At 37.8% G+C, this 25,988-nt stretch overlaps 1 protein-coding gene across 2 annotated transcripts in view; it reads right to left on the reverse strand.

The window, feature by feature from the left end:
• Positions 1-2,619: 2,619 nt before the first annotated feature.
• Positions 2,620-25,988, reverse strand: part of Rbm27 (RNA binding motif protein 27) — a 67,048-nt gene continuing 43,679 nt past the window's right edge. For both annotated transcript variants that reach the window (XM_048419058.3, XM_048419057.3), the window contains 11 exons: positions 24,354-24,498; positions 23,897-24,050; positions 22,528-22,824; positions 20,784-20,921; positions 17,820-17,939; positions 16,029-16,103; positions 15,741-15,905; positions 14,178-14,282; positions 13,895-14,083; positions 7,199-7,309; positions 2,620-5,716 (listed from right to left, as the gene is read on the reverse strand). In XM_048419058.3, coding sequence (XP_048275015.3) covers positions 5,633-5,716; positions 7,199-7,309; positions 13,895-14,083; positions 14,178-14,282; positions 15,741-15,905; positions 16,029-16,103; positions 17,820-17,939; positions 20,784-20,921; positions 22,528-22,824; positions 23,897-24,050; positions 24,354-24,498 — 1,583 coding nt within the window. In that variant the 3' untranslated portion in view covers positions 2,620-5,632. The remainder of the gene's footprint in view (positions 5,717-7,198; positions 7,310-13,894; positions 14,084-14,177; positions 14,283-15,740; positions 15,906-16,028; positions 16,104-17,819; positions 17,940-20,783; positions 20,922-22,527; positions 22,825-23,896; positions 24,051-24,353; positions 24,499-25,988) is intronic.

Below are 25,988 nucleotides of genomic sequence, written 5' to 3' on the forward strand. Positions count from 1 at the left end.
AAAAATGAGGGAAAAAAACCAAGAAAGTGATTATTTTTAATATATCGGTTTATCTATTGTAATTCTTAGACTTAAAAGCATGTTTGAAATTCCATTGCACAATGTCAAAATGTGTATAAATTTTATCGCAGATATAAAAAGTCAATGATGGCTAAGATAAACTCTAAATTAAGTACAAAATTAAATTCAACAAAAAATATTTTATTATCAGTTTTAAACATATAGTTGTGTCAAACAGCTCTCATATGCTATGTATATACATATACATGTTATATATGTAAATAATATTTGCAGTGACTTCAACTACCTAAGTGGCAGTCCAAGTACAGCGGCATTGTATGCCACTCAGGAGAAAGGGTGCAAACAAAAGGACGGCAATCTCCCAAAGTTCCTTACAAGGGGGGACTTCAAAAAGGGGGGGCGGGCAGATTTGTTTTGGCTTACACAAGAGCCTGCTTTTAAATCCTAAGAGTAAAAACACCCTTTAGGTGACAGCACCAAGAAGCTTCTGTGACCCCTTTTACCTTTAGGATGGTCAGTTTTGGGTCCCAGAAATTTTTCCAAGCAAAATAAACACATCATTCAGTAGCTAAAAGGTTTTTGATGATGTCACAGTGAGAAAGTATTTAGAGATGCAGTTCTTCCTGTAACCCAAGAAGCTAGTTTTTCAAACTATAATTGGAGAGCCCAACTGGAGTTCAGACATAAAATCTTGTCTAATATAAAAGCGAGTGTGCTCTGCACAGCAAGTATTGCCTTGCGAACTTTTGTTTTACGTGCACTAGAGTAGTGGAGAACATGGGTCTGGGTTTTTGCGAAGGTTGCCACTGCGTCAAGCCTAAGATTTGCCCTTTGGAGCCCCCTGCAGGCCCTAATCGTTAACATCCGAATACCATGGCAAGTAACGCTAGCTGGAGGGTAGGTAGGTAGTTCAGGAATACATGTTTACAGATGGACAGCATCTGCTCTAGGAACTCAAATGGCATACAGGCACCCTCATTCCTTCTTGAGGAACAAACTAACACAGCAAGGTCCAGATTAGGCCTTGCTATTTTAATGAAAACTGAAATGTGTCGGCATCTCCCAGTGGTGGTCTGGGGGTGAATGAAGAAGTGGCAATATGCTGTGTAAGATATGAGCAAAGCTAAAACTGTCTTAAAAAATTGAGTAAAAAACACCTAAACAGGATCTGACATACACATAAAAATGTTTTACATGTTTATCTTAGAATACCAAACAACTTCTATGGCAAAAAAAAAAATCTTAAAAATCACCATTATTCTGAAGTTAACTGCACCTTTATCAAGCCACCTGTCTCAAAACGCTGGCATGTTTGGTTCTCAAGGCTAACTGTTTAGCAGGTGAAAGGTCACATGGCAGATGGTCCTTTGAAGCATGAACTCTTGGTTATATCAATTTAGCAGAGGTTAAAGTCATTTCTAACACATATATAATTTACATCAAAATCAGGAAAAAAAAAACTTCAATAAAATCAGTAATTTCTGCTAACCAGAACTCCATTTTAGCAAAAAATGGTGTCACTCAGAGACACATACAGTAATGTTCAGAATGCCTGCCCCCACCAAGGTCCAGAAGCAATCAATATACATGGCATCATCTATGATCTATTAAAACCAATGTTGATAGGCAACTCCTGCCAGTCACATTATACAGACATTCCTCTAATTTCTTGAAAAGAATAGAACTGACCATATTTCAGCATTTTCTTAAGAAAAAAAAAGACCATTCTTAGAGAATTCATAGCCACTTGGAGGGGTATTTTATAGTATCAATTTAAAAACTGACAGGTGTTTGAGTAACATACTTCCTGTCCTCTTTCTCACGACCGAATCCTGGTGCTCCCTTTTCCTATTCATCCTTGCAAACCTTCACATTTAGCACTGATGTGTCTGTAGTCAATCTTTTCTGAAGGCCCTTACCTTTCTCCTTCTCTTGTAGGCATATGAATATCTTTAACACCAAAATAAATGTCTTTGTTAAATTGCTTGTGCTTTGTGGCTGAGATACAAACTTATTCACGACACAAAAACAGTTATAAAAGGTTAATTAGGGGCCTGGAGAGATGGCTCACTATTTATGAGCACTGGCCACTCTTCCAGAGGACCCTCAGAAGCCACATGGCAACCATCATCCTCCAGTTCCAGGGGCTCTGATACCTTCTTGTGACCTCTGTAGACACATGTGGTACACAGACATGTTTACAGGTAGAACACTCATACACATAAAATAAGTCAATCTTTTTCTTTTAAGGTTACTTGCTAGTTGAACTTGCATATTTTTCTCCCAGTCTCCCTCACTTCCTCTTTTTCTGAGCTAGGATCTCACTTTGGTGGGACTCAACTTGCAAGCTACTGTTCCCACCTCCCAGCTGCAGAGAGTGCAGGCATATGCTGTCATGTTCCTCTGCTGACCAGACTGCCCTGCTGAAGAAGTTAAGTCTTTTCAACATTTAAACCAGTGGAACTGAATCCAACTTCATACAGAGCAACAGTCTCTCAGACACATAAAGCATTCACAGACATCCACTACTCACTCAGGCTCACAAACAAGCTCACACTCATATTTCTTTCTTTCCAGAACAAGCCAGAATTACAGCTCTTTTAGTGATTGTTATAATTTTTGGAATGGTTCATAAATTTTCCAGATTCTTTTAAATTTGTAATATTTTCATCTTTTTTTTCTTCTTTTCCCCCCAATTGTGAACCATTCCATATTGCATCTTTATTGCAAAAGTCAACATGCTTTTTAGAAATTCAGATTGTAATCGATAAAACAAACATTACATATATGAATTTAAATGTATAAACAGTTAGAAATCCAACAATATCTCCTATATACTATTACACAAGTTCACAATCTTGTAAAAACTATAATACAGGCATACTATACATCGAGAGGAAACACTATTCCTTTTCACATGATTTTTTTCTTTTGAAATAGTCATCCATCAGCGGGATCTTTCTCGCTGTAAAAAACTGTTTTCCAACGTCTCAGTGGGTGGCGACATTTTCCCAACGCTCCAAGAAGAAACTGAGAAAAAAATTCGCATTTCTTGGTGTTACCTTTTCAGATTTGGGCAGAAATCTGGTAAATCTGACTGACCTCGTCACACTGGCAGCTGTCACGACCTGACCTGTCTCTGCTGCATGGGGTACCTACACACTAGGAGCAGCAGAATTTGCCTCAAATGCTAAATCTTTTCTCTATAAACAAAGATGCCAAGAAACCAGTCATGGTGTGGATTCTAACAGTTGGGGATAGGTGGGAGGGGATAAAGGGAGAGATACACATACACATATTCAGCTATTTTATGCTAACCTTAAGTGCAATTAATCTCTATTTTATAATTCATTTTTGAGTGAAACACATTGGAAAAGAATTTTAGTTATTTTTTAAGGAATACTGAAACCCCAAGTTTTGTACTTAGGGACCCAAAATCTTAGTGAAAAATGATCTGGTCTTCACATTAGCACCTTTCTTTCCCAACCTCTGCCCCAGTAACGAAAAAGTCAAACGAATCCTCACCTCTCTCTATAGTGAGTGTATAAAGATGTCAATTTTAAGGTTAAAAAAATCATATGAAAAGGAATCTCATTCAGTCGAATATCAGTCTACGAAGACTTTCTTACGGCTTCACTAATTTACTGTAATTTTCAGTTTCCAAATACAAAAATACAACAATTCTTATTGAAATCTATACGCTGGTAGTTTTAGTACACAAAAGAAAAAAACCCAAACAAATTATTTACAAAATTATACAGTTTAAGAAAAAACTTTGTACAAAAAATATATAAATCCTTTGTTCCCTCTATCACGTTTAAATGGTCAGGACTCAAAATATTCACCACAATGAATCTTTCCAAATATATACTGACTGAGCCACAGACATCAAGGAAATTCATTAGAGATGATGGAGAAGTAAGGAGCAGATGCTTAGTGTAGGGTACCTGTTCTACGTGTTCGTTCTCAGTGGGCTCACTTCAGCCTCGGTGTTCACAGAAACACAGTGACCTGGAGAAGTCCCACTACTAAGGGAAAACTACGCGAACTTAAAAAGGATCCTGGTGTTTGACACATCATTCCAAGACAAAATGAAGAGGAAAGGATGATCAGAAGGTGGGATCTAACGCTCTGTCTCTATGTAATAACTCTAGATTCCTGATGATTTTAGGTTTCAGAGCGAACTGTTTCTATTTTAAGAAACAGTCTTTACTTCAGGGAACAAAAACCCTGGCATGGTTAGTGATCACCAAGAACCTTCTGCAGCCAACAGGAAGTTTCAAATTTCACACCACACATGTAAAAGTGACATCCTATGTACAATAATCATTTCATTTCCCCAGTGGTAAGTACAGTGTAGTGTTGCTCCTCTGCTTTTCCATCTAACATTCAGAACACAAGGACATAAATTTACACGTATATTTTACCTAACAGATACTCTGTACAGTGTACAGTAAAAATGCACACGGTAAAGGAAACTGTCTACTAAAGTATGCATATGTTCATGGACAGCAAAAATCTATAAAATTATGAAAATATAAGGTCATCTGATCAATGTCAAGTTAGAATCTCATTTATTACTAGGATATGCAGACTCCTAACCCCCACCTCAGCACCTTACCATCATGGTTACAGTTTAGGAAAAGAACTTCAGATCTCCTTAAGCTTTTATGTAACTATAACTACGCTGAAGCTTTAAAGAGGGAGGAAGCCAGTAATTCTTTCCCCTGAAACTCTGCCTTTATTTTATCAAAACATCACTTATTTATAACGGTGCTGGTTTAAACCTTTTACTGATGACTGATTCCTGATTGCCCAACTGAACACTTATTTAAAAGTTAGGCCTATCATCAAAAGGGACAAGGAAGATAACGGGGAATGAATGAAGGGGCAAAAGGTAAAATGAGAATTATTAAAAAAAAGAGAGGACCAACTGAAGCAATGCTCACCATGTATCAAAACAAGTAAGGATGATGGCAGAAGCCCCAGAGCCAGTGTGAGGAGAGGATGAGTACCACAGAGTCAGCTCCAGAGCTCTGCAGAATCTGGGAACAGAGATGGTGGTTTTGCTGAGGTACTGCTGCACATTAAACTCTGAAAAAGACTGACTATAAAGTGGGCTCTTCCATAGGGGAAAAAATGAACTTTTCTTCCAAGACCAACCTTGAAGAAAAGGGTATTTAAATTATGAATATCTCCTACTGTCTGACGACCCATCCATAATAGCTAAGAGTTAAGAGATTCCAGGCGATTTTGACATTTAATGAAATTTTTATCAGCAGATTTATAATCCAAAATAAAATTTCTGAACACCCTGTCTTTACATTGTAATCCAGCACCAAGAGCAGAAACAAATGGTGTGGAAGGTAAGGTTCTAGAGAATCCAGTCACTCCTGCAGATCTTCACAACTGCATAAAGTCATGGCCTTTGGTGATTCGATATCACAGACAATTACGAGATGTGTTTGAATAGCAACTTGCTGTCCTTAAACCTACTGTGTTGAAGACAAAAATAAAAAAAATTTTTTTGGCTCATCGACTTCTTTAAATAATTTTAAAAAGTTGTTCTTCTAAACAATATTTCTAAAAATTACACAGCTCGCATCAAATTTCATCTTCGCCATGAACGAGACTCATATTCATCTTCATCTTCATCGTCATCATCATGCAAAAACAAATCCGAGGTTTCTGTTTCCTAAAGAAAGGAAAGTACATCTGTTTAGCTGTGCACAAACTCAAGGTCAACCAGCCACCTGATAAGCAGACTAATTTATCAGTTTACAAAAATAGACAAGTAGTTTATTTTCAGGGCAAAACAAACAAAAACTACCAACCAGTCAACAACCCCATCTTTTAATATGGAGAACAGTGTGCTACCCTGCCACAGTTAACACTATGTATTGATCAACTCAAACACAACAAAGATGTTTGTTTCTTTGTAATGGTAACATTTAGCATTCTTAATAGAAATCTTGAATTATGCAACACAATACTACGATCTGTCATAAACTGTAGTTAATTCTCTAACAGGATACTAGAATTTGTTTTCTATCTGGCTGTGATTTTATACCTTCTAACCCATTTTCCTCCCCATATCCAAAAACACATCCAAAAATGGATACTACTATTTATCCTGTTTATATTGAAAACATTAATTGGAGATTCCCATTCCAATATCACTAAGAAAATAAACACTATGTGAAAGTCAGCCATCTCAGTACACGCCTATAATCTGAGCACCTGGAAAACTAAGGCAGCAGTTTGTGAGTTTGAAGGTAGCCTGGGCTACAGGGCAAAACTCTGTCTCAGAAAGCAAAAGAACAAAACTAAGTATTAGTGGATGTTTAGAAAGAGTTAATCAACATATGTGTTGTATATACATATATATATATTTGTGTACATATATATGTAATATTATGTACACTGTCAATTAAAAAAATAATTAAAACTGACTTTATCTCATTAACAAAAGCAAGGAAAATCAGCAACTTTCCTGATTTTTCTTGGGATATCTATCACTGTATTTGTGAGCAGTGGATATGCTAACTTTCTCCATGACATGATATTTCACATCTTATATAAAAATCTAAAATCTGACACAAAGTAGAAGTATCTACAAACATCACCAGCGTGAAAAACTTACTTTCTTCCTAAACTGGGAACATTCCTGTTTTTGTCATATAAACTTATCCATATAGTCAGAACATACTTCATTAACTAGAAAAAATTGATTCTTTTAAAAGCAAAATTAACAGAATCAAAGTAATTTACATTGTGAATTCAATGTTCTCTTAAATAAACAAATTAGAATACAAAAATACAAAATTACTTCTCATATTTTAAGTGGCTAACTATTACTTCTAGAGTGGTTTTAACTAACTGAATGAAAGAAAAGTGCCTATTTTTTAAAAATATTTTTATGGTTTATTTAACTTTATTTTATGTGCATTGGTGAAAAGTTGTCAGATCTCCTGAAACTGGATGTTCAGACAGTTGTGAGCTGCCATGTGGGTACTGGGAATTGAACCCAGGTCCTTTGGGAGAGCAGTCAGTGCTCTTAACCACTGAGCCATCTCTCCAGCCCATAAGTGCCTATTTTTAAATGTATAGTATTTAATATAAAAAAAATAGAGAGGAAGTACTGTAATTCAAATTTTATTTTAATGTTTGAACTTACCTCTTCTTTGACTTCTTCTTCCTCAGTCTCAGTAGATATAGATGGTACCTTGGGCTTGTGCCATGATATCTGTAGCCGACGGTCTTTGAATTTTGATGCTTGGTTTGCAGCCTAAAGTGTATTTTAAAAGAATACGTAAGTATGCACTTGTATTTACTAAGGATTTCTTCAAACACTGTGCTATTTAAAAATGATGTAAGGTGGGCCTTTCAGTAAGGCAACTGCTGTGTTTCAGTCACTCTACTGTGCAAGGCAGGATGGAGGATAACAAATACTTTCTTCATTCAATGACCAACCTCCCAACTCTGATATTTACATTATCAAACCTTAAAATCTTATCATTTCTGAGACAATCATCTCCTGTCAGTCATTGCACTGTATTTTTTCAGTTCTGTCTGATAAAGCTCTTCCTAGCCCCTCCCCATAACCTTCTTTCCCAGAGATGAACTCACAACCCTCCTGCTTCACTTTCCCAAGCACTAGAATTACAGATGTGAGACATAATACTCACTCTCTTTTCTCAAATGTTCAGAATTCCATAGCTATACATTCAACAAATGGTAATTAGAGCTGGCCTTGGTATCTCAAACCTATAGCACCCTGGAGGCTGAGACCAGCCTGGCTATATTGTGAGTGCAAGAAAGGGTGTGGACTACAGAATGAGATCCGGTCTAAAAGAAAAGTCACATTGTCCCAACCCAACTTGATTTGTTCCTCCTTTGTGCCTTCCTTTCCTCTTTTCTTTTCTTTTCTTTTCAGTAGCAATGTGGATTGAACTCAGGGTCTTACACACACTTGGCAAGGTTCCAAGAGTTATATTCCTAACCCCTCAGTGTTTTCCTCAGTGTTACCTTCTAAATCCTTCTTAGCAAATGTCAATGACGACATTCTATTTATTAACCTAGTTCTTTATATAAAGGAATGGACCCATGGTCTTGTGCATGTTATATACAACTGTGTGCAAGCACTGTACCACTAAACTATATTTCTAGACTTAAATGATGTACATATAAATGTTTTATGAAAACAGTTAAATTAGTAACAAAAAGTTTAAGATGGACCAGTGAAATGACTCAGCAAGTTAAAGCACTCATCCCCATAGGTTTGATGACCTCTTTGATTCCTGAGAACCAGCCCCTGAATTTTGTCTGCTGGACCTCCTAGTATATGGGTGCCATGTCACAAGCAGCAGCCCCCTCACCTTACATTCAAAATTCTAACGTATCTGGGGTTGATGTTGTTTACTTCCTTTTATATTTCAGATTTCTAAGTTTTCTTCAATGAATACCATGAAAGATACTGCTCCACAATCAACAACTTCAACTTTTCTCCATTTCAACATAATCTGAGAACAATTTTGCTTAGAGAGCAACTCAAGAGTAGTTTAAGTTAATCACAGTAAGTTTCCCTCAGAAAGGATCAATGCAGATATATGTGTGTGATACTGATGGCTGACATGAAAACACAGGGCTGTGAGTCAGATGGGGGAGTTAAAAGTTTGTTAGGAAGACTATTATATCTTAAAAACTGGCATAAGAAACACAGCCTCCTTTTTAGCCTTTGAATATTCTTGTTGGAAGCTGTGGTGTCTGTGGTTGCTGCAGACATTCTGGTAGCATGAGGAAAAAATGGCTATCTGTCAACATAGCAGAAAAGTAGAAGAGAAACATAGTAGGAGCTTGTGTGTTTAAGTAATACTAAAATCTCCCCTAAAAATTCTTAAATGGAAAGAAAATAGAGAGTAAGTGAGACAGCTCAGCAGGTAAAGGTGCTCGCTGCCAAGTGTGACAATCTGAGACCAGACAACATGGTAAAAGGAGAACCAACTCCAAAAAGCTGAGCTCCACATGTACACAGTAGCATGTGTGCTCATACACATCACATATACAGGACAAATAAATGTAAACTATAAGGAAAGAGAAGAGAAGAAAACAGGGGCCGAGGCTTGGTGGTTAAAGTACTTGCTGTGTCACCAATCCTGGTGACTACGTTCAGACCCCTAACAGCTACATAAAAACTAGGAGTAGCGGAGAGCGTCTGGGACCCAGTGCTGGGAAGGAAAGCAAGGGCAGACAGAGGCAGATCCCGGGAGCATGCTGGCCAGTCAGTCTAAGCTACAACAATAAGCTCCAAATTTCAATTGAGAGACCATGTCTCAAAAAGTAAAATGGAAAGTGACAGAGGAAAACAGTCAATGTCAACAAACCTCTGGCTTCCACAGGCACGTACAAATACAAATGCAAACACAGGCATGCACGCATACATATACACCTCATACTCAGAAAAAGATAGCATACATTTTCAAAGTATGGTACGTGTAGCCAGATGCATCTTGAGGCAAGTATATGTTATTTTTGTAATTAAGAAAGAAGAGAAAAAAAATCCAAGTACCCACGCCCTACCTCACTGAGTAGAACAAATAAAGCACACTGACACAATTAAAGATTGTGTGGTTAGAGTCAGGCATGGTGGTAAACCTGTGATCCCAGCTCTTGGAAGATAGAGGCAGACAGATGTCTGGGTTTGAGGCCAGCCTAGTCTACATAGTGAATGAATGCCAGGCCAGTCAGGGCGACATAGTGAGAGCCTTCCCCCAAACAACAGACAACTTAATGCCCTCTACTTAAAAAATTCCTCTGTGCACTCCAAACAGTCTCAACATTTTTTTAATTTTTTTGTTTTTGTTTTTGTTTTTTTTTTTTAAGACAGGGTTTCTCTATAGCTTTGGTGCCTGTCCTGGAACTAGCTCTTGTAGAACAGGCTGGCTTCGTGCTGGGATTAAAGCCATGCGCCACCACCACCCGGCCCAAACAGTCCCAACATTTAAGAGAATAATTTTCCATACTGCATTCAGTCAAATCTCTTCAAAAAGGGATGAAGGAAAGTACCAAAGTGCCTGTTCTGTTTGTGTCTTTTAAACTAGACTCTATGATTTAAAATTATCAGCTTCAGGATTAAATTTATAAATCCTGAATGAGAATTCTTCATAAACCTCTTTGCATCAGTCAGGCATGGTGGCACATTCTGGAATTGCAGCACTTGGACAATAGGGACAAGGGGACCAAGGCAAGCCTTGGTGATATGGTGAGTTTGAAGCCAGCCTGAATTACATAGGACTCCACCTCAAAATAAAACAAACAAACAAAAAACTCAAGAGCAAGAGAGATGCTCAAAGGTTTAAAAACACTTGCCATATGTCCAGAGGATGTACTGTCAGTTCCCAGCACCCTCACAATCACTTCTAACTATACAGTTCCAGGGGATGTGATGTCCCCTTCTGGCCTTGTTGGGCACCTGCATACATGTACATTTATGCATGCACACACACACACACACACACACACACACACACACACATACAAGTACACACATAAATCTCTTAAAAAAAAAACCAGCACCAACAAAAAATAGATCTTTACCGTCCTCAGATCCCTGTGACATAAAGAATATATTTTTTTTAAAAAGCTTTTCCTGGACTCATTGATTTTGATCATCCCCCCAGCCCCACCCCAAGACAGGGTTTCTCTGTGTAACAGCCCTGTCTGTCCTGGAACTAGCTCTTATAGACCAGGCTGGACTCAATTCACGGAGATCCAACTGCCTCTGCCTCCCAAGTGTTGGGATTAAAGGCCCCAGCTCCTAAATGTGAGGACTTTAGGACACACCACTGTATCTCACTCAGCACCCTGCTTCTAAAGCCCTGTGAACTAAAAATAGTTTGTACTTTATCAAAATGGTTACTAAAAGGGGAAAAAAGGAGACTAGAAATAGGTTTCATCATTTAGGAAGCTGAGGCAGGGATTTCACGAGCTTGAAACAAGTCTAAACTATATTGTGAGTTCTAAGCTAGCAAGCAGTACAAAGTGAAACCCAGTCTTCAAAATCAAAGTCAGTTTGGTGGTGTGTACCCATAAGCCTAGCACTAGGAGACAGGATGAACAGGAGATCTAGTTATGTCTTGGCTACACAGACTGCTTGAGAAGCTAGCCTGGACCACATGAGATGATCCCAATAAACTTCAAGAAAGCATGTAAATAAACAGGAAAAGCACAATGAACAAAAGGAAGGGAGGGGAGCAGAAGGGAACCAGAGGAAAGGAAAGTACAGTCAGGGGAAAGGAGAGAAAAAAACATGACAGAACCATTTGTAGGTCACAAAAGCCTATATTTTACGACTTGACTCTTTACAAGAATAAGTCTACCAACTTTTAAAAAAATTCTTTATTCATATGTATATGTGTGTGGATCTGTGAGTGTATGCCTTGTGTCTACAGGTGCCTGAGGAGAAGAGAAGAAAATTCTTTGGCACTAGACTTACAGGCAGTTGTGAGCTACCCAACATGGGTGCTAGGAACTGAGTCCTTTTCAAGAACATGCCCTTAAGCCAACAGTGTGCCACACATTTTAATTCTAGGACTTGGGGAGGCAGAGGAAGGTGGATCTCTGTGTTCAAGGTCAGCCTGGTCTACACAGTGAGTCTAGGATAACCAGAGTTATGTAGAGGAAACATGTCTTAACCACTATCCCAGGGGGGAGGTAGAAAATGTTCTTAATTGCTGAGCCATCTCTCTAGGTCCAAAGTCTGCCAACTATTGGTACACACTATTAAGATCTATGTTCCCTATCAAATACTGCAAGTATGCCAGACTAAATTTCATGGTGGGGATCCAGGCTCTGCTTAGCAGAGTCCCGTGCTCACAGCATCAGGTAGTGTTCAAGATGTCATTGGAGGCCTGACTGACTGAAAGTCTATACCCAAGTGCATTCCAGTTCTGAGAAGTTAATTCTGTGGAGCTAGAGAACTGAGGGTTCTCGGTTCTTACTAGCTTTGGAGTATAGGCCACCATCAGGTCCTATAGTCTATCAGTTTCTTGAGGTCAGCCACAACTCCTTGCTATGTGAGATTGTTCACCAGAGCTAAAATCAACAGTCTGGTCAGACATATACTAAAAATTTTACATAGATTTTGTAATATAATGATGTAGTCACATCCGTCACTGTTGCTACACATTATTTGTTCAATAAAGCAAGTCCACATACCAGTCATAAAGATGTGTGTAGTGTTCATGAAAATAAGGAAAGGCATCTCCACTTAGTAGCATTTTTTTTAAAACTGGTGACATATTGATGACCATGTATATAGAATAAGAAATAATAAAATCCATTCTTTCTATCCAAAAAAAAATCTATGTTCCTATGTTGTTATAGAAAACCTGGACTGCATATATTATGCTTAGTTTCTGTGGCTCTGTATGTATGTGTGAATTTGCTTGTGAAAGACTAAGGCTGACACTGGTGTCTTTCCCAGTACATTTTCCTGCTTTTTTGAGACAGAAGCTCTCACTGAGTCCTGAGTTCAACAATAGGCTAGCCTGACTAGTCAGCAAACCTCAGGGTTTGTCTGTTAGCCCAGCAATGAGATTATAGGTGTACTCCGCTGGCCTATATTTACATCTGATAGGAATCTAGACTCAGTTCTTTATGATTTCCACCAACTAAATTATCTCCCCAGTACCACTTACATACATTTTCATGTAAGTGAGGCCTTCTTTATCATGATCTGTGTCACCATCTTTTAACATGAATAGGGTTAGAAATATTTTTCTCAAGTAAGCCATCTGGAGCAGGAGGGTGGAGAGGTTAAGGGAGGAGGTTCAGTGAAATGGCTCAGCAGATAAAGGTGTTTGCTACCAGGCCTGATGACCTGAGTTTGAACCTGGCACCCACAAGATAGAAGAGAGAAACTCCCAAAATTTGTTCTCTGATTCCCACATGCATGTCGTGGTATGATCACCCCTACTCCCAAATAAATAATGTAATTTGTAAAAAGTTTTCTAGTACTGGGAACCTAGTTATCTTGGCTCTGGTACTTGTCATCTGCATGATCATGGTGGGCAGTTTAAGATTTGATGTTGAATCTGAAGAAAAGATGATCACTGGAGACTGGAGATGAGACTCAACTTGTACAGTGATTGCCTAGGAAGCACATTCTCCTTAGTTAAATCCCCAACACTACCAAAAACCAGGCATGGTGGTGTATACATGCCTGTAATCCAAGCATCTCTGAGATGGAAGCAAGAGGATCAGAAATCCATGGTCATCCTTGCTCACACACAGAAGCTTGAGGATCACGTGGGGTACTTGAGACCCTGTCTAAAACTTTAAGAGACTCTACTGTATAAAATTTCACGTTTTTCATACTTAAAGTCATTTAACATTACAAAAACTCATTTATGAAACTCTAATTCAGAAATGTCCACAAAATGAATTAATGAATAAATAGCTGGAAAGAGAATATACTGTACAAGTTTGTCTGTAGTCAATCTCTTCTTGTCCATAGTGAATGTCAACATTATATATAGAATAAATATGCTTACTGCCCTAATAATTTGAGTTTTATCTCTATTCTAGATTAATCTGTTGCCTAGAAACACCTGGTAAACTGAAATAATCTTAAAATCAAGTCTTTCTTTGGAATACTGTTCCACTACAAATGTATTTACAAAGATTATTAAGGAATTTCAGAGCAAAACCTACTTCCTGACTTTGAAAAATACATTAATAAAAAATTGGTAAAGTCCAAGCTTTAACAACTAACATTACTAACCTAGAAATCATTTGATATTTATAGATTGTAGCAAACAAAGTGCTGAGTGCATTGTTTTTAGAGTTAGCAAGAGTTATATGAAAAACTTACTGAGAAATGCTGAAGCAGTTCATCCTTTTCCTCCTCAATGAATCCTCCAACTGTGAGTGCTTTGGGGCGGTGGTCCACTACCATGTGATTTAGTGAGCCCCTCCCTCTTCCTCGACCTCGGCCTCTTCCTCGACCTTGAGAGGACATGGTTTTTCCTCGTCCCACAGGTAAAATACCTAATCTTGCAGCCTAAATCACAACAAGCACATTGCTATATTATTAAACCTTCACTAAATAAAGAGAAAAATCTATTTTTTTGAGATGTTATATAAGCTAATCTCACCTCAACTTGTAACTGACTGAGCTTTTTTCGTAATTCTGTTGTGTCTTCTCCTGAAGAGAGCCTCTTGTGGAGATCCAGTTCAGTGTCTAGTAGCTCCTTCTGGGCCTGAGAAAGTTAACAGTGAAAAGGGAGACTTCAAGTAAACAGTAAGATCTTATTCAGAGCATCACAACTACACAACACCAGGCTTCTGAAAAAAAAAACAGGAGAGAAAGACAAGGGTGCTCTGAGGAAGTAAACCTTCACAGACAGAGCACTGCATATACAGCCAGCACAATGACAATATTCATCAACTTTACAAGACTGCGGCTCACACCTATATGCCAGGCCTCAAATCAGAGCCATCTCAGGTTACAGAATGAAACTCAGTTTTAAAATCATTAGTTAATTAAATAAAATATAAAATAGTACAAAGAACAGTACAGAATTACTTTCAGATTGAACTCTATAAGTATTGCCACTCCTTTTTTTATGAGACAAATCACTGGTCTTCAGGTAGCTATGGAAGATTTGCCTTCACATGCTCTTTATTTCTTATTATATGCATTTGTGTGCATATCTATATGGGGGTTTGCATAGTGCTCAAGGAGTCCAGAAGAGAGTGTCAGATTCCCTGGAAGAGGTAGATGGAAGCCACTTGATGTGGCTGCTGTGAACCAAACTTGGGTCCCCTGGAAAATAGTATTCGTTCTTAACTACTGAGCTCTTTTTCTGTAGTGGTGCGGGAGAATTGTCTGTATTCTGTCAATCATGTTTTAAATAAATGCTGATTGGCCAGGCAGGAAGTATAGGTGGGTCAACCAGACAGGAAGTAGAGGTGGGGCGATAAGAACAGGAGTATTCTGGGAAGCAGGAAGCTCCTTCGGCAGTTCTTCCCAGACCACCGAAGAAGCAAGATGTGAGCTGCACGAGCCATGTGGCTAACATAGATAAGAATAATGGGTTAATATAAGCTACAAGAGCTAATAAGTAGCCTGAGCTAATGGGCCAATCAGTTTTATAACTTATGAAGATTTCTGTGTGATTTTCTTTGGGACTTGCTGGCTGTGGGGAACTGGGCAGCACATAAACCCCAACAAGCAGGCCCCTTCATGTTACACTCTAGCCTCCTGTAATTTGCAAAAGGCACAGGCCAGCCTAGGCTATAGAGAGAGACCCTCGTTTCAAATAAACAACACACATAAACAAAGACACCTCCCCAGAACAAAAAACAACCACATCTTCCCTGAAAATTAAATAAAGTTTTAGGTCTTTAAACATATAAAAGGCAAATCTGACAGTTCATTAGGGCTGGTGCATATGTATATTCATTGGTACAACACCTGTTTAAATGCACTTGGGCTGAGGTCTACTCGAGCATCAGCATCTGTCCAAACAGCACTTTAAACTTATAGCATCGGTAAAAACACATTATTCTCTAATGGCCTGATTCTCTCCTACAAGTCCAGTAGTGACTTTACTAGCTAGTTTAGGGGCTGCCCATGGGTCGCACTGCACTTTCAAAGTGCCAAGCACATCACAGACGTTCTGTAAGTTTGCTAGAGGAGGAATGCAACTGGATACCTCCGTCTTTGTCTTTACTTTGGATGGTGTGGAGACAGCAGAAGACGTTTTTAATTCATCTTTCAATTGTGAGATCTTCTCTCCCAGTTCTTTCAAGGTCTTCATTATATTTGCTCTTTCTTCTGGTTTCATATTTTTGTTTTTTTCTAGCTTAGAAATTAGCATCTACAAAATAATCAGAAAAAATAAGTCTAAACTAAGTAAATTTAAGCCCTAAAGCCCTACTACTACTTTGTAAATCATTTCTACATGACACTCCAGAATACAAAGGATGAGTTCTTACTCTACCTTCTGGCATTCTATTTGCTTTTCCAACATTTCTTGCTTCTTTTTCCTCATGTCTTGCTGTAACTTCATTGCTTCCTGAATAAAGGAAAAAAGGAAGTTAATAATGGATTTAAAAAAAAAAAGAATCAGCTAACAATACACATCTCTTCTTCTCTGAAATGGACTTTCCCTCCTACATCAAAATCAGAAGAAAACAGCAGCTGGGGTGGGATGTAGCTAGTACATGGCTATAAGCCCATGACTCCAAAGACTGAAGGGAAAACCCAAGGAGAGCCCGTCTAAAAACGAAAAAAACTAAAATGATGCCTTTAAATAGCTATCCCAATAATTCCAGTAGAACTGTAAAACTTACACCTATACTTTGTATCTTTAAAAAAAAAAAGCAAATTGTTTTTATTTTCCAGTATAATAGGCCAAATCTTTATTTCTGAAGCTTAAGGTTTTAAATTATTATTATTCCTAATCAGGATTTTTAAAAAAATTTTTCAAGACAGGGTTTCTCTGTGTAGCCTTGGAGCCTGTCCTGGAACTCACTCTTGTAGACCAGGCGGGCCTTGAATTTAATTAAAAGCATGCGCCACCACCACCTGGCTTCAATTTTTTTTTTTTTTTTTGGCATGGAAAATGTTGTTTCTACATTCCTGAGAATTAAATCTTTCTATGGAGAAATATATATAAACATCTGTTTCTGCCAGGGGGTCAGGGTGGCAGTGGCAGTGGCACAAGTCTTTAATTTCATCCAGCACTGGCAGAGGCAGGCGATCTCTGTGCATTTGAGGCCAGCCTGGTCTACAGAATGAGTTCCTTGACAACCAGGGCTACATAAAGTAATAAATAAATTTAAAGACAAAAATCCCTATGTAAACAGCTTACACCTAAAACAAGAGTTACTCCAAGCTGAGTCATATGATGAACCATAAGATTGTTATACTTATGAGAAACATTATCTGACTTTTAAAAAGGAATTGGAGGGCTGGAGAGATGGCTCAGAGGCTAAGAGCACTGGCTTCCAGAGGTCCTGAGTTCAATTCCGAACAACCAATGGTAGCTCACAACCATCTATAATACGATCTCATGCCCTCTTCTGGCATGCAGGTATGCCACATAATGATATGCACACATAATGACAAATTTTCTTTCTTTCTTTCTTTCTTTCTTTCTTTCTTTCTTTCTTTCTTTCTTTCTTTTTCTTTCTTTTTAAAAGAAGGGACCTGGAAGACCCAGGTCTAGCTAAGTGGTAGAATACTTATACAGCATGTGCCAGGCCCTGGGGTTTCCATTCCTAGCCTCATCCCACCCACCCCCAAAACAGAAAGAAAACTGTCTGCTTTTCTTCACTGAATGAAAGAAAAAAAAAAGTTAGCCAGGAATGGTGGTGCACACCTTTAATCCCTGCACTCAGGAGACAGAGGCAGCAGATCTGAGTTCGAGGCCAGCCTGACCTACAAAACAAGTTTCAGAATAACACGGACTACACAAGAAATCCTGATTTGACTCTACCCCCTATCCCCACAAAAAAAGAAATATAACATATAAAAAATATTAGTGGTTATAGCTCAGTGTGCTTAAGGCTCTTGTTTTAATACTGATAACCAAAAGAACAATCTATTCCTTGGCTATTGAAGGCAACTGTAGAGCCTTTTTCAGTTTGTTCACCATTTTTAAGTGTATTAAATGATGAAAAAGTACAGCATGTCATAGCTATAGCTCTACAGCAGCACAAATGTAAAGGTATTTATTATAAGGCACAGGCACTAAAGAACTAACAGGCAGAAGACTGGAGGTCTTTACCTGTTTCTTCTTAAGAACTTCTTGAACATCATGAGATTTAGACCCTGAACAAAGTTTTGAAGGTGTCTTTAAGTTTGAGGAGCTGTAAATTGGTTTTGGATGGCCTGGAGTAGAAAATACCTTAAAAAAAAAATGAAAGGAAAAAAATTATATTTATATACATACAAATATATACATATATATGTCTAAATATGATTAAATCAAATCTTTAAAATGTTTAAATTCATTTTAGAATAACTGTTTCTACTCAAGTGACAAACTTCAGGGTAGGGTGCAAAGGGTTGAGATAGGGTTTTTCTATGTAGTCCAGACCGTCCTGGAACTTGCTTTGTACACCAGGCTGACCTCAAATTCAGAGATCAGCATTCCTCTGCCTCCCAAGTACTGGGATTAAAAAGGCATATGCCACTACTGCCTGGCTTAGACAAAAGGTTTTTTTTAGATTTAAAAACTTCATTAGCTGGGTATGGTGCCTTTACTCTCTCTGGGTCGTTTAGGTCAGTCTGGCCTATAGAGTTACTTACCTTGTCTCAAACAAGTGAGCAAACACATTTCATACATAAAAGCCAATTCTTTATAAATTCAATTGTACCTCAAAAGATAAAAATGCATTTTTAACATCAATATTCTGTTTCTTAATAGGATGCCATATTTCCTTTCTTGTACATTTTAATTATGAGAAAGGAATAGCAGTCCTCACCCACAGGAGATGACCTTAGTGTCCTTCTATTAAGTACAATATCACTAACTACCAACATCAGACACGGTTACTCTTATGACTACAATGACAGAATCAAGATCATTCCACAATCATGAGAACAGAAAATTATGTCATCATTTTCCAAACCATAAAAAAAAAATCTTCCCATCAATACTAATGATTGTTCCTTCAAACATCTTCCCATCAATACTAAGGATTGTTCCTTCGCAAAAAAATTAATAATACATTAAAAACAAAAAATATTCTAATTTTATTCATATCCCAACTATTATCACAAAGATTTTATTGTTTCATTAATTTTAGTTCTATCTCTAAAAGACACGACTCCTCCTTCCCGGCAGCATCATCATGCCACCATCACAGTTAAAGTCAATTTGCTTTTCTTTTTATTAAATTACTTAATTTTTTTAAAATTTATTTATTTATTATATATACAATATTCTGTCTGTGTATTTGCCTACAAGCCAGAAGAGGGCACCAGATCTCATTACAGATGGTTGTGAGCCACCATGTGGTTGCTGGGAATTGAACTCAGGGCCTCTGGAATAGCAGGCAATGCTCTTAACTGCTGAGCCATCTTTCCAACCCCCTAAATTACTTAATTTACTTAAGTTTTTTTTCTTCAAAGTCTTACTAAGAACCCCAGGCTGGCCTCCTGGGCACCAGCTAGCTATATAGTTTATACACACACACACACACACACACACACACACACACACACACACACACAATATTACATATTGTATATTATATATGTATACAATATTGTATATGTATACGATATTCTGTCTGTGTGTATGCATGCAGGCCAGAAGAGAGCACCAGACTTCATTACAAATGGTTGTGAGCCACCATGTGGTTGCTGGAAATTGAACTCAGGAACTTTGGAAGAGCCATCTCTCCAGTATACTATATAGTCTTAAAATTCACTTTGCTCAGTTTACTATGCCCTAAAATACACTTCATGGTACATTAAAAAAAAAAAAAAGTATTCCTCATTTCTTTGTAAAGTTAAATGAATTTTACTCTATGGATAAATGACATTTTAGGAAACCAGTCCCTTGTTGATAGACATTTGGGAATTTTCAGAATTATAAAAGCATACAATTAGTAGTAGCATATACATGTGTACTTACATTCTTAAAAAGATTATATTACATATATAATTTTTGCCTAACACTGTCAAATTTCATTTCATGAGGTTTGAATTATCTAGTATTTCCATCAGTATTTAAGTCTCAAGTCTACTTGGAATTTAATATGTAATTTTTAAAATCAGAACATAATTTTCCATATGGCTATCTACTTATACTAATAGGATTTATCAAAACACCCATTATTTTATTCACTGATCTGATACTAGCTATTTAATATAATAAATTCCTTTAGCAATGAAGTCTGTTTTAGGCTTTCTGTTCTGTTTCACTGGTCTGTTAATTCCTGTGCCACCATCAAACTGTTTTAGTAACAAACCTTATAGAATTTTTTTTTTAAACTATTCTCTATCACTTTTCTTTTTCAGAATTCTTCTGGCTGTCTATAATAACCACTACAATAGAGTTATTGCAGATATATTCCAAAAGCAAAAATAAGACATTCAACACTTGATTTTCACAGAATTACCTTCACTGAATTAAGATTTAAATTTTAATTATTTGTTTTTAATTTAATGTGTTTCATGTTTCTGTGTGTGAGCCTGTGCATGTGCATGCAGTGCCCACAGAGCCAGAAGAGGGTGTCAGATTCTGGGAGCAAGGTATAATTATCAGCTGCTAAGGGTGGGTGCTAGGAACCAAACCCAAGTCACCTTTAAGAATCATCTCCCTAGTCCTCACTAGGTTCTTAATTATATCTAAAAGGAAAAATGAGAGCCACATGTGGTAGTACATGTCTTTAATATCATCATTTGGGAGCCTGAAGCAGCAGGACCGTGAACTTCTAGAAGTCAGCCTGGGTTCAGATCTCAAAAAATGGGTGGTGGTAATGAGGGTGGGAGGAGACTAATAAGGACAACTACCTAACAATAAGCAGCTAAAAGTTAAAATTCTCTAATTTTTAGATAGCTCTAAATAAAAGAAAATTAACCAGCTAATTCCTAACTGAGCTATGGAAATTGGGGAAGTACACTTAGGTCAAATGTCGTGCTTCTCCTGTTGAGAAAGAGACTATACCCTTAAAGGTAATGAATTTTTATGCCACTGAATGAAAGACTAAATAGACATGGAAGTCACAGGAATGCATACCGGGCAATCATCTCCAGAACCAGACTGATTTAGCAAGTGAGGCGTATCACTCTGGTTAGTACTTGCATGTCCAAGACGGTGTTTAACAGGAACTTTGTTAAGAACATAGGCACCAGAGGTCTGTGGTTTGCCCATCATCTGCAAATACAAAATAAACACCTATGTGATATAAGTTTAAAAACACACCCAAGGATGATTCAAATTTAAGATAGATGTTAAAGTTGAAATGAGGGAATGCTTCGATTATCTGTAAGATTGTACATTTTTAGGAATTATGAATATACAGATGGTCTTATTATCCATATTGTTTTGGATGTCTAACCCAGGTCATAACAACTGTGAGGAACTCAATAGTATAGCATGTGTTGAGTGTGCACAAGTCCCTTGGTTCAATCCTCAGCTCCAAAAATGCGTATTTCATAGTAACACACACACAAACACACAAACTGTTGGTAACTTTAAAAAAACCTTCTCTCCAGTATACAATGTTTCAAAAACAGGTTTTTGTTTTGTTTTTTCAAGATAGGGTTTCTCTGTGGTTTTGAAGTGTGTCCTGGAACTAGCTCTTGTAGACCAGGCTGACCTTGAACTCACAGAGAACTGCCTGCCTCTGACTCCAAGTGCTGGGATAAAAGGCCTGCATCACTACTGCCTGGCGAAGGTAGGTTTTTTCTTTTTTTTTTTTTTAATCAGTATAAACAGTGAAATAAAAAGATAACCTTTGGCTATATTCTTTCACCATTCATCCAACATCTTGGACAAGTATTTACATTTGGGTCCGAATACCAAACAGAACACAAACAAAAATATACGGCTTAGATGCTAAGGAGCAGGCTGAGACTACATACTGTAAGGAATATATACATGTGTATATTTTTCAATGTTATGAAATAGGAATTTGCTGTGTAGCCTAGGTACGCTGGCCTCAAACTCAACAGCCTTCTGCCTCGGATGCCTGCTTGCTTTTGCTTTTAAATCAAATGGTTTGATTAGGTTAACGATGGTAACCTAGATGGAAATTATTACTATCAATACCAGAATGTCTCTAATGAACAAAACAGCTCAAGATTCAGAAATTAGTGGTAGATGGTACATGTGCCTCGCTGTAGATACTTCTTAAGCATAAGATTTTAAAAAGCTCCTATCTAGAGACCGATTCTGTTCTACAGGTAAAGCTAAACAAGTTACACCTAGGCGAGTCACGCTGCTCTATTATAGAGCAGCTCTCTCAGCTTTAGGACACTGCAAAGTTCTCTGAAGCAGATTCCTGGGCATTTCCTGGAGGAATTGATTCAGAAGGTGAGAGGTCTGGATAAAAGCTGAATTAGAGTTTAGATCCCCACAGCCACATAAAAGCCACCTATAATCCCAGTACTTAGGAATAAGAAACAGAGGATCCTCAGGAAAGAGGTAAGAATTGGCAAGCTCACAATCCAGTGAGTCCCTGCCTCAGTAATAAAGTGGAGAGGATTGACTACGACACACGGTGTCAAGTTTGGGCCTATGCTCACCCACATCACGCACCCACCCATGCCCACATCAAATAATTACTTAGTTAATAAAAGTAAGGATGGGTGAGATCTAAGAATTTGCACTTCTATAATAATGAGGTCTCAGAAAACCAGATGATGATAGTTTATACATTAAACCACGAACAACTCTAATGTGAAAGGTGTCAGGGTTGTGAGTTGGAAAATACTGGCTGGGAAGTGAGACTAGAGTGTTAATTAGTAAATATGATTACCTTCTGGATACCTCCATGGACTGATGCGGGGGAAGACTGGGTTACCATCACCTGCTGCGGATGAAGATGCTGTGGTAGGCTATGGTGCTGCTGTGAAAGGTGACTCAGGGTATGCTGCTGTTGCAGGAGGAGCTGTGCTGGGGACTGCAGTGCTGGTTGCTCATTGTTCTCTCTATGCCACAGGACTCGAATGAACCGATTGTTCAGCACTGCTTCTGTGCTTGAAATGGCTTTCCTGGCCTCCTCATTGGTAAGGTATTGGATGAGTGCTGCTTCTGGATCACCCTTAAAAGCAACCTTTAAAGAAAATAATGGGAACAACTTAAACTTGGATAGTAGTTAAATATGTGTGGTCCAGTACTATGAACTAAATTATGTGCCTCCAAATCCAATTGCTGAAACCCTAGCCCTCAACAGAGAATAAGATTAGGGACAGATTCAGGTTACATGGAGTATTACACTTGTGACCATAACCATTTTAGTTAAGGTAGCCTTATGAGAAGAAGAAGGGGTCTCCATGGCTCCTTTCTTCCCTCCTCCTCTCCTTCTATGCTATATGAAGACAGTGAGAAACCAGGTATCTACAAGCTAAGAAGGCATCCCTCTGAAGCAAATAAGTACAAGAAGCATTAGATCCCTAGAGTTACAGGCAGTTGTGAGCCACCCAATCGGGATGCTGGAAACCAAACTCAGGTCCTCTGGAAGAGCAGTTCATGCTCTTTAATTGTCAAACTGTCTCTCCTACAATAGAACAAATTTCTATTGTTTGTTTATTAAGGCTGTGGTATTCAATCTAAGTGTCTGAGAAAACTGTTTTACATAGCCACCCAGTTCTTTTTCTAAATACCATAAAGAATAATGACAGAGAATTTTTAAAAGAAAAGGACACAAATTTAAGGATATGAAATTTTAAACTAACATGTAAGTATACTCAATTAAATCATCACTTCTAATCACAAATTTACAAAGTCAAACTTCCAAAAAATTATACTGTCACTACAATTGATCTGATCTTGGATATGTCAAAAATCACAGCTTCTTAGATAATAACATTATAATGGGAGGGAGTGGTTCATTTGTTCAGACCAAGACCTCTGAACAACAACAACAATAAAAACAACAGCAACTAGTTCAGTTTTCAGGAAGGAGTTACAGAAAAGAATCAAATGAATTCTCAAGAACAAATTCAAATAAATAATTCCATTATATACACATGCACTGGATATAAAATAGAATACACTGATATATAATACAGCACATCACTTTGCAAAGATGTCAGAATTACCACTGACTCTAATCAAGAACTGCTAGTAATACTTTCCAAGACTCACAGCACACATGCATTCTGTAACTGATAAAACTAATTTACCTGGATATTAACTATGGTTCCAAATTTGCTGAAGTGTTCGTTGAGCTTGGTAATGTTGTTCAATTCCTGGGGGATTTTTTTCACTTCTAATTTTGTGTTTGTATACTGATTCTTTCGCAAGAACCCTGGTTTACTTTGATTGTTGTTCCCTTGCCTGAAACAAGCATTGATGAATCTTGGTTAATTCTTCCACTTTCCTCTCCCTCCCACCCCCCGCCCTCAGCTTTTTTGACACAGGGTTTCTCTGTGTATGTAGATCTGGTTATCCTAGAATTCGCCATGTACACCAGGCTGGCCCCAAACCCTGAGATTTGCCTGCTTCTGCCTTTCAAGTGCTAAAACTAAAGATGAGTACCACCATTCCCAGCAAAGGTTAATGACAATTTTAACTACTTTATTAACAAATGAAACAATACAAGCATCAATTACATATTTCAAATAAGCCAAACCATCTTACTTTCCCAGCCAAGGCTTCTTTGTAAGTGGTCCTTCCAAACCACTAATAGCTCTCTTTCGACTCTCTGGTTCCAGGACTACTCTGGTGATGTTGCTATTAATTGAAACAGGAACTGGTGGTTCAGTCTGGATGACAATATTAGCAGCTGTTGAAAACAAAAATTTCCATTACTATATTTTGGGGAAACATCAAATGACTAGATTATTTAGTCTAAAACTAAAAAGCCCTGTGGACAGAATTTATTTACTACAAATTTCTATTTTTGCTTTGTTTGAAGAAAAAGATCACTGATCTCCTGCATCAGTTTTCCAAGGGCTGCTTTTAGAGGCACAACTGTGTCTAGTTTACCACTTCCTTCTTAGAAATATCTATTAGTAAAAAAACCTACAAATGCCTCTACTCTTTACATTCAAAAAATTAAAATGCAAGCTTAAAACCTCAAAGGCAATCCAGTGTGATGATTAACTCAAGCACAGATCATCAATGAATAAAAAAAGTTATTGGAAAAAGCAAGACATTTATTTTATATATGCTACCATAATTTTACTTACTTTTTTATAATATAAATATATAATAATTACTGTCTTTGACAACGGATCAAATAGTATGTTATCTATCTCCTGTCATTATCCAACAAGATGTTCACCACATCATAAAAAATCATGATTTTCTTTTCTTTCTTTCTTGTTTTTTTGTGACAGGGTTTCTCAGTAGCTATGGAACCAGTCCTGGAACTTGCTTTGTAGACCAGGTTGGCCTCAAACTCACAGAGATCCACCTGCCTCTGCCTCCTGAGTGGTGGGATTAAAGGCATGTGCCACCGCCACCCGGTATGATTTTCTTATATGAAATATTACCATATTATTTTGTTTTCTTTTTTGTTTAATGATTTATTCTTATTTTATGTGTGCTGGTATTTTGCCTACATGTACATCTGTGTGAGGGTGCCGGATTCCCTAGAGAGTTGTGGGCTGCCATGTGGGTGCTGGGAACTTAATCCAGGTCCTCTGGAAGAACAGCCACTGTTCTTAACCTCTGAGCCATCTCTATAACCCGTTTTTGTTTTTTTTGAGATTAGGTCTTATTCCGTAGCCTAGGTTGGCCTGGAATTCAAGTAATTCTCTGCCTTACTGCTGAGCACTCACCAGGATTATAGACACCATGCCCAGCTATGTGTTTAAATAGGACCCTATTTTACTCTTAGATATGTTAACATTTTAGCGAGGAAGGGAAAGAACCCACATTATAAGTATATGCTTCTATTTAATCTTAGCTTGATCTGTGCGGTTATCTTGAGACAGGGTCTGACTCTGTATCCCTGTTTGGCACATAACTTATTATGTAACTAGGCTGGCCTACAACTCACAGAGATCTATCCGTGATTGTGAGTGTTGGGATTAAAAGTGTGTACCACCACAACTGTCATGGCTTGATTTTTTTTTTAAAGGTTTTTATCTTAAAAACTTTGAAGCAGGTCCTGATAGATATAATTTTAGGGGTTTTGTTTTTAGACAGGATCTATGTGGCCCAGGCTGGCTTTGAACCTGCTATGTAGGTAAAGATAATCTTCAGCCCTGGTCCTCCTGCCTCCACACAGATAAAAAATATGTGCCACTGGACCTGAGTATATAGCTG

This window comes from Myodes glareolus, chromosome 13 (genome assembly GCF_982192425.1).
Source record: "Myodes glareolus chromosome 13, mMyoGla1.1, whole genome shotgun sequence".
Lineage (NCBI taxonomy): Eukaryota > Metazoa > Chordata > Mammalia > Rodentia > Cricetidae > Myodes > Myodes glareolus.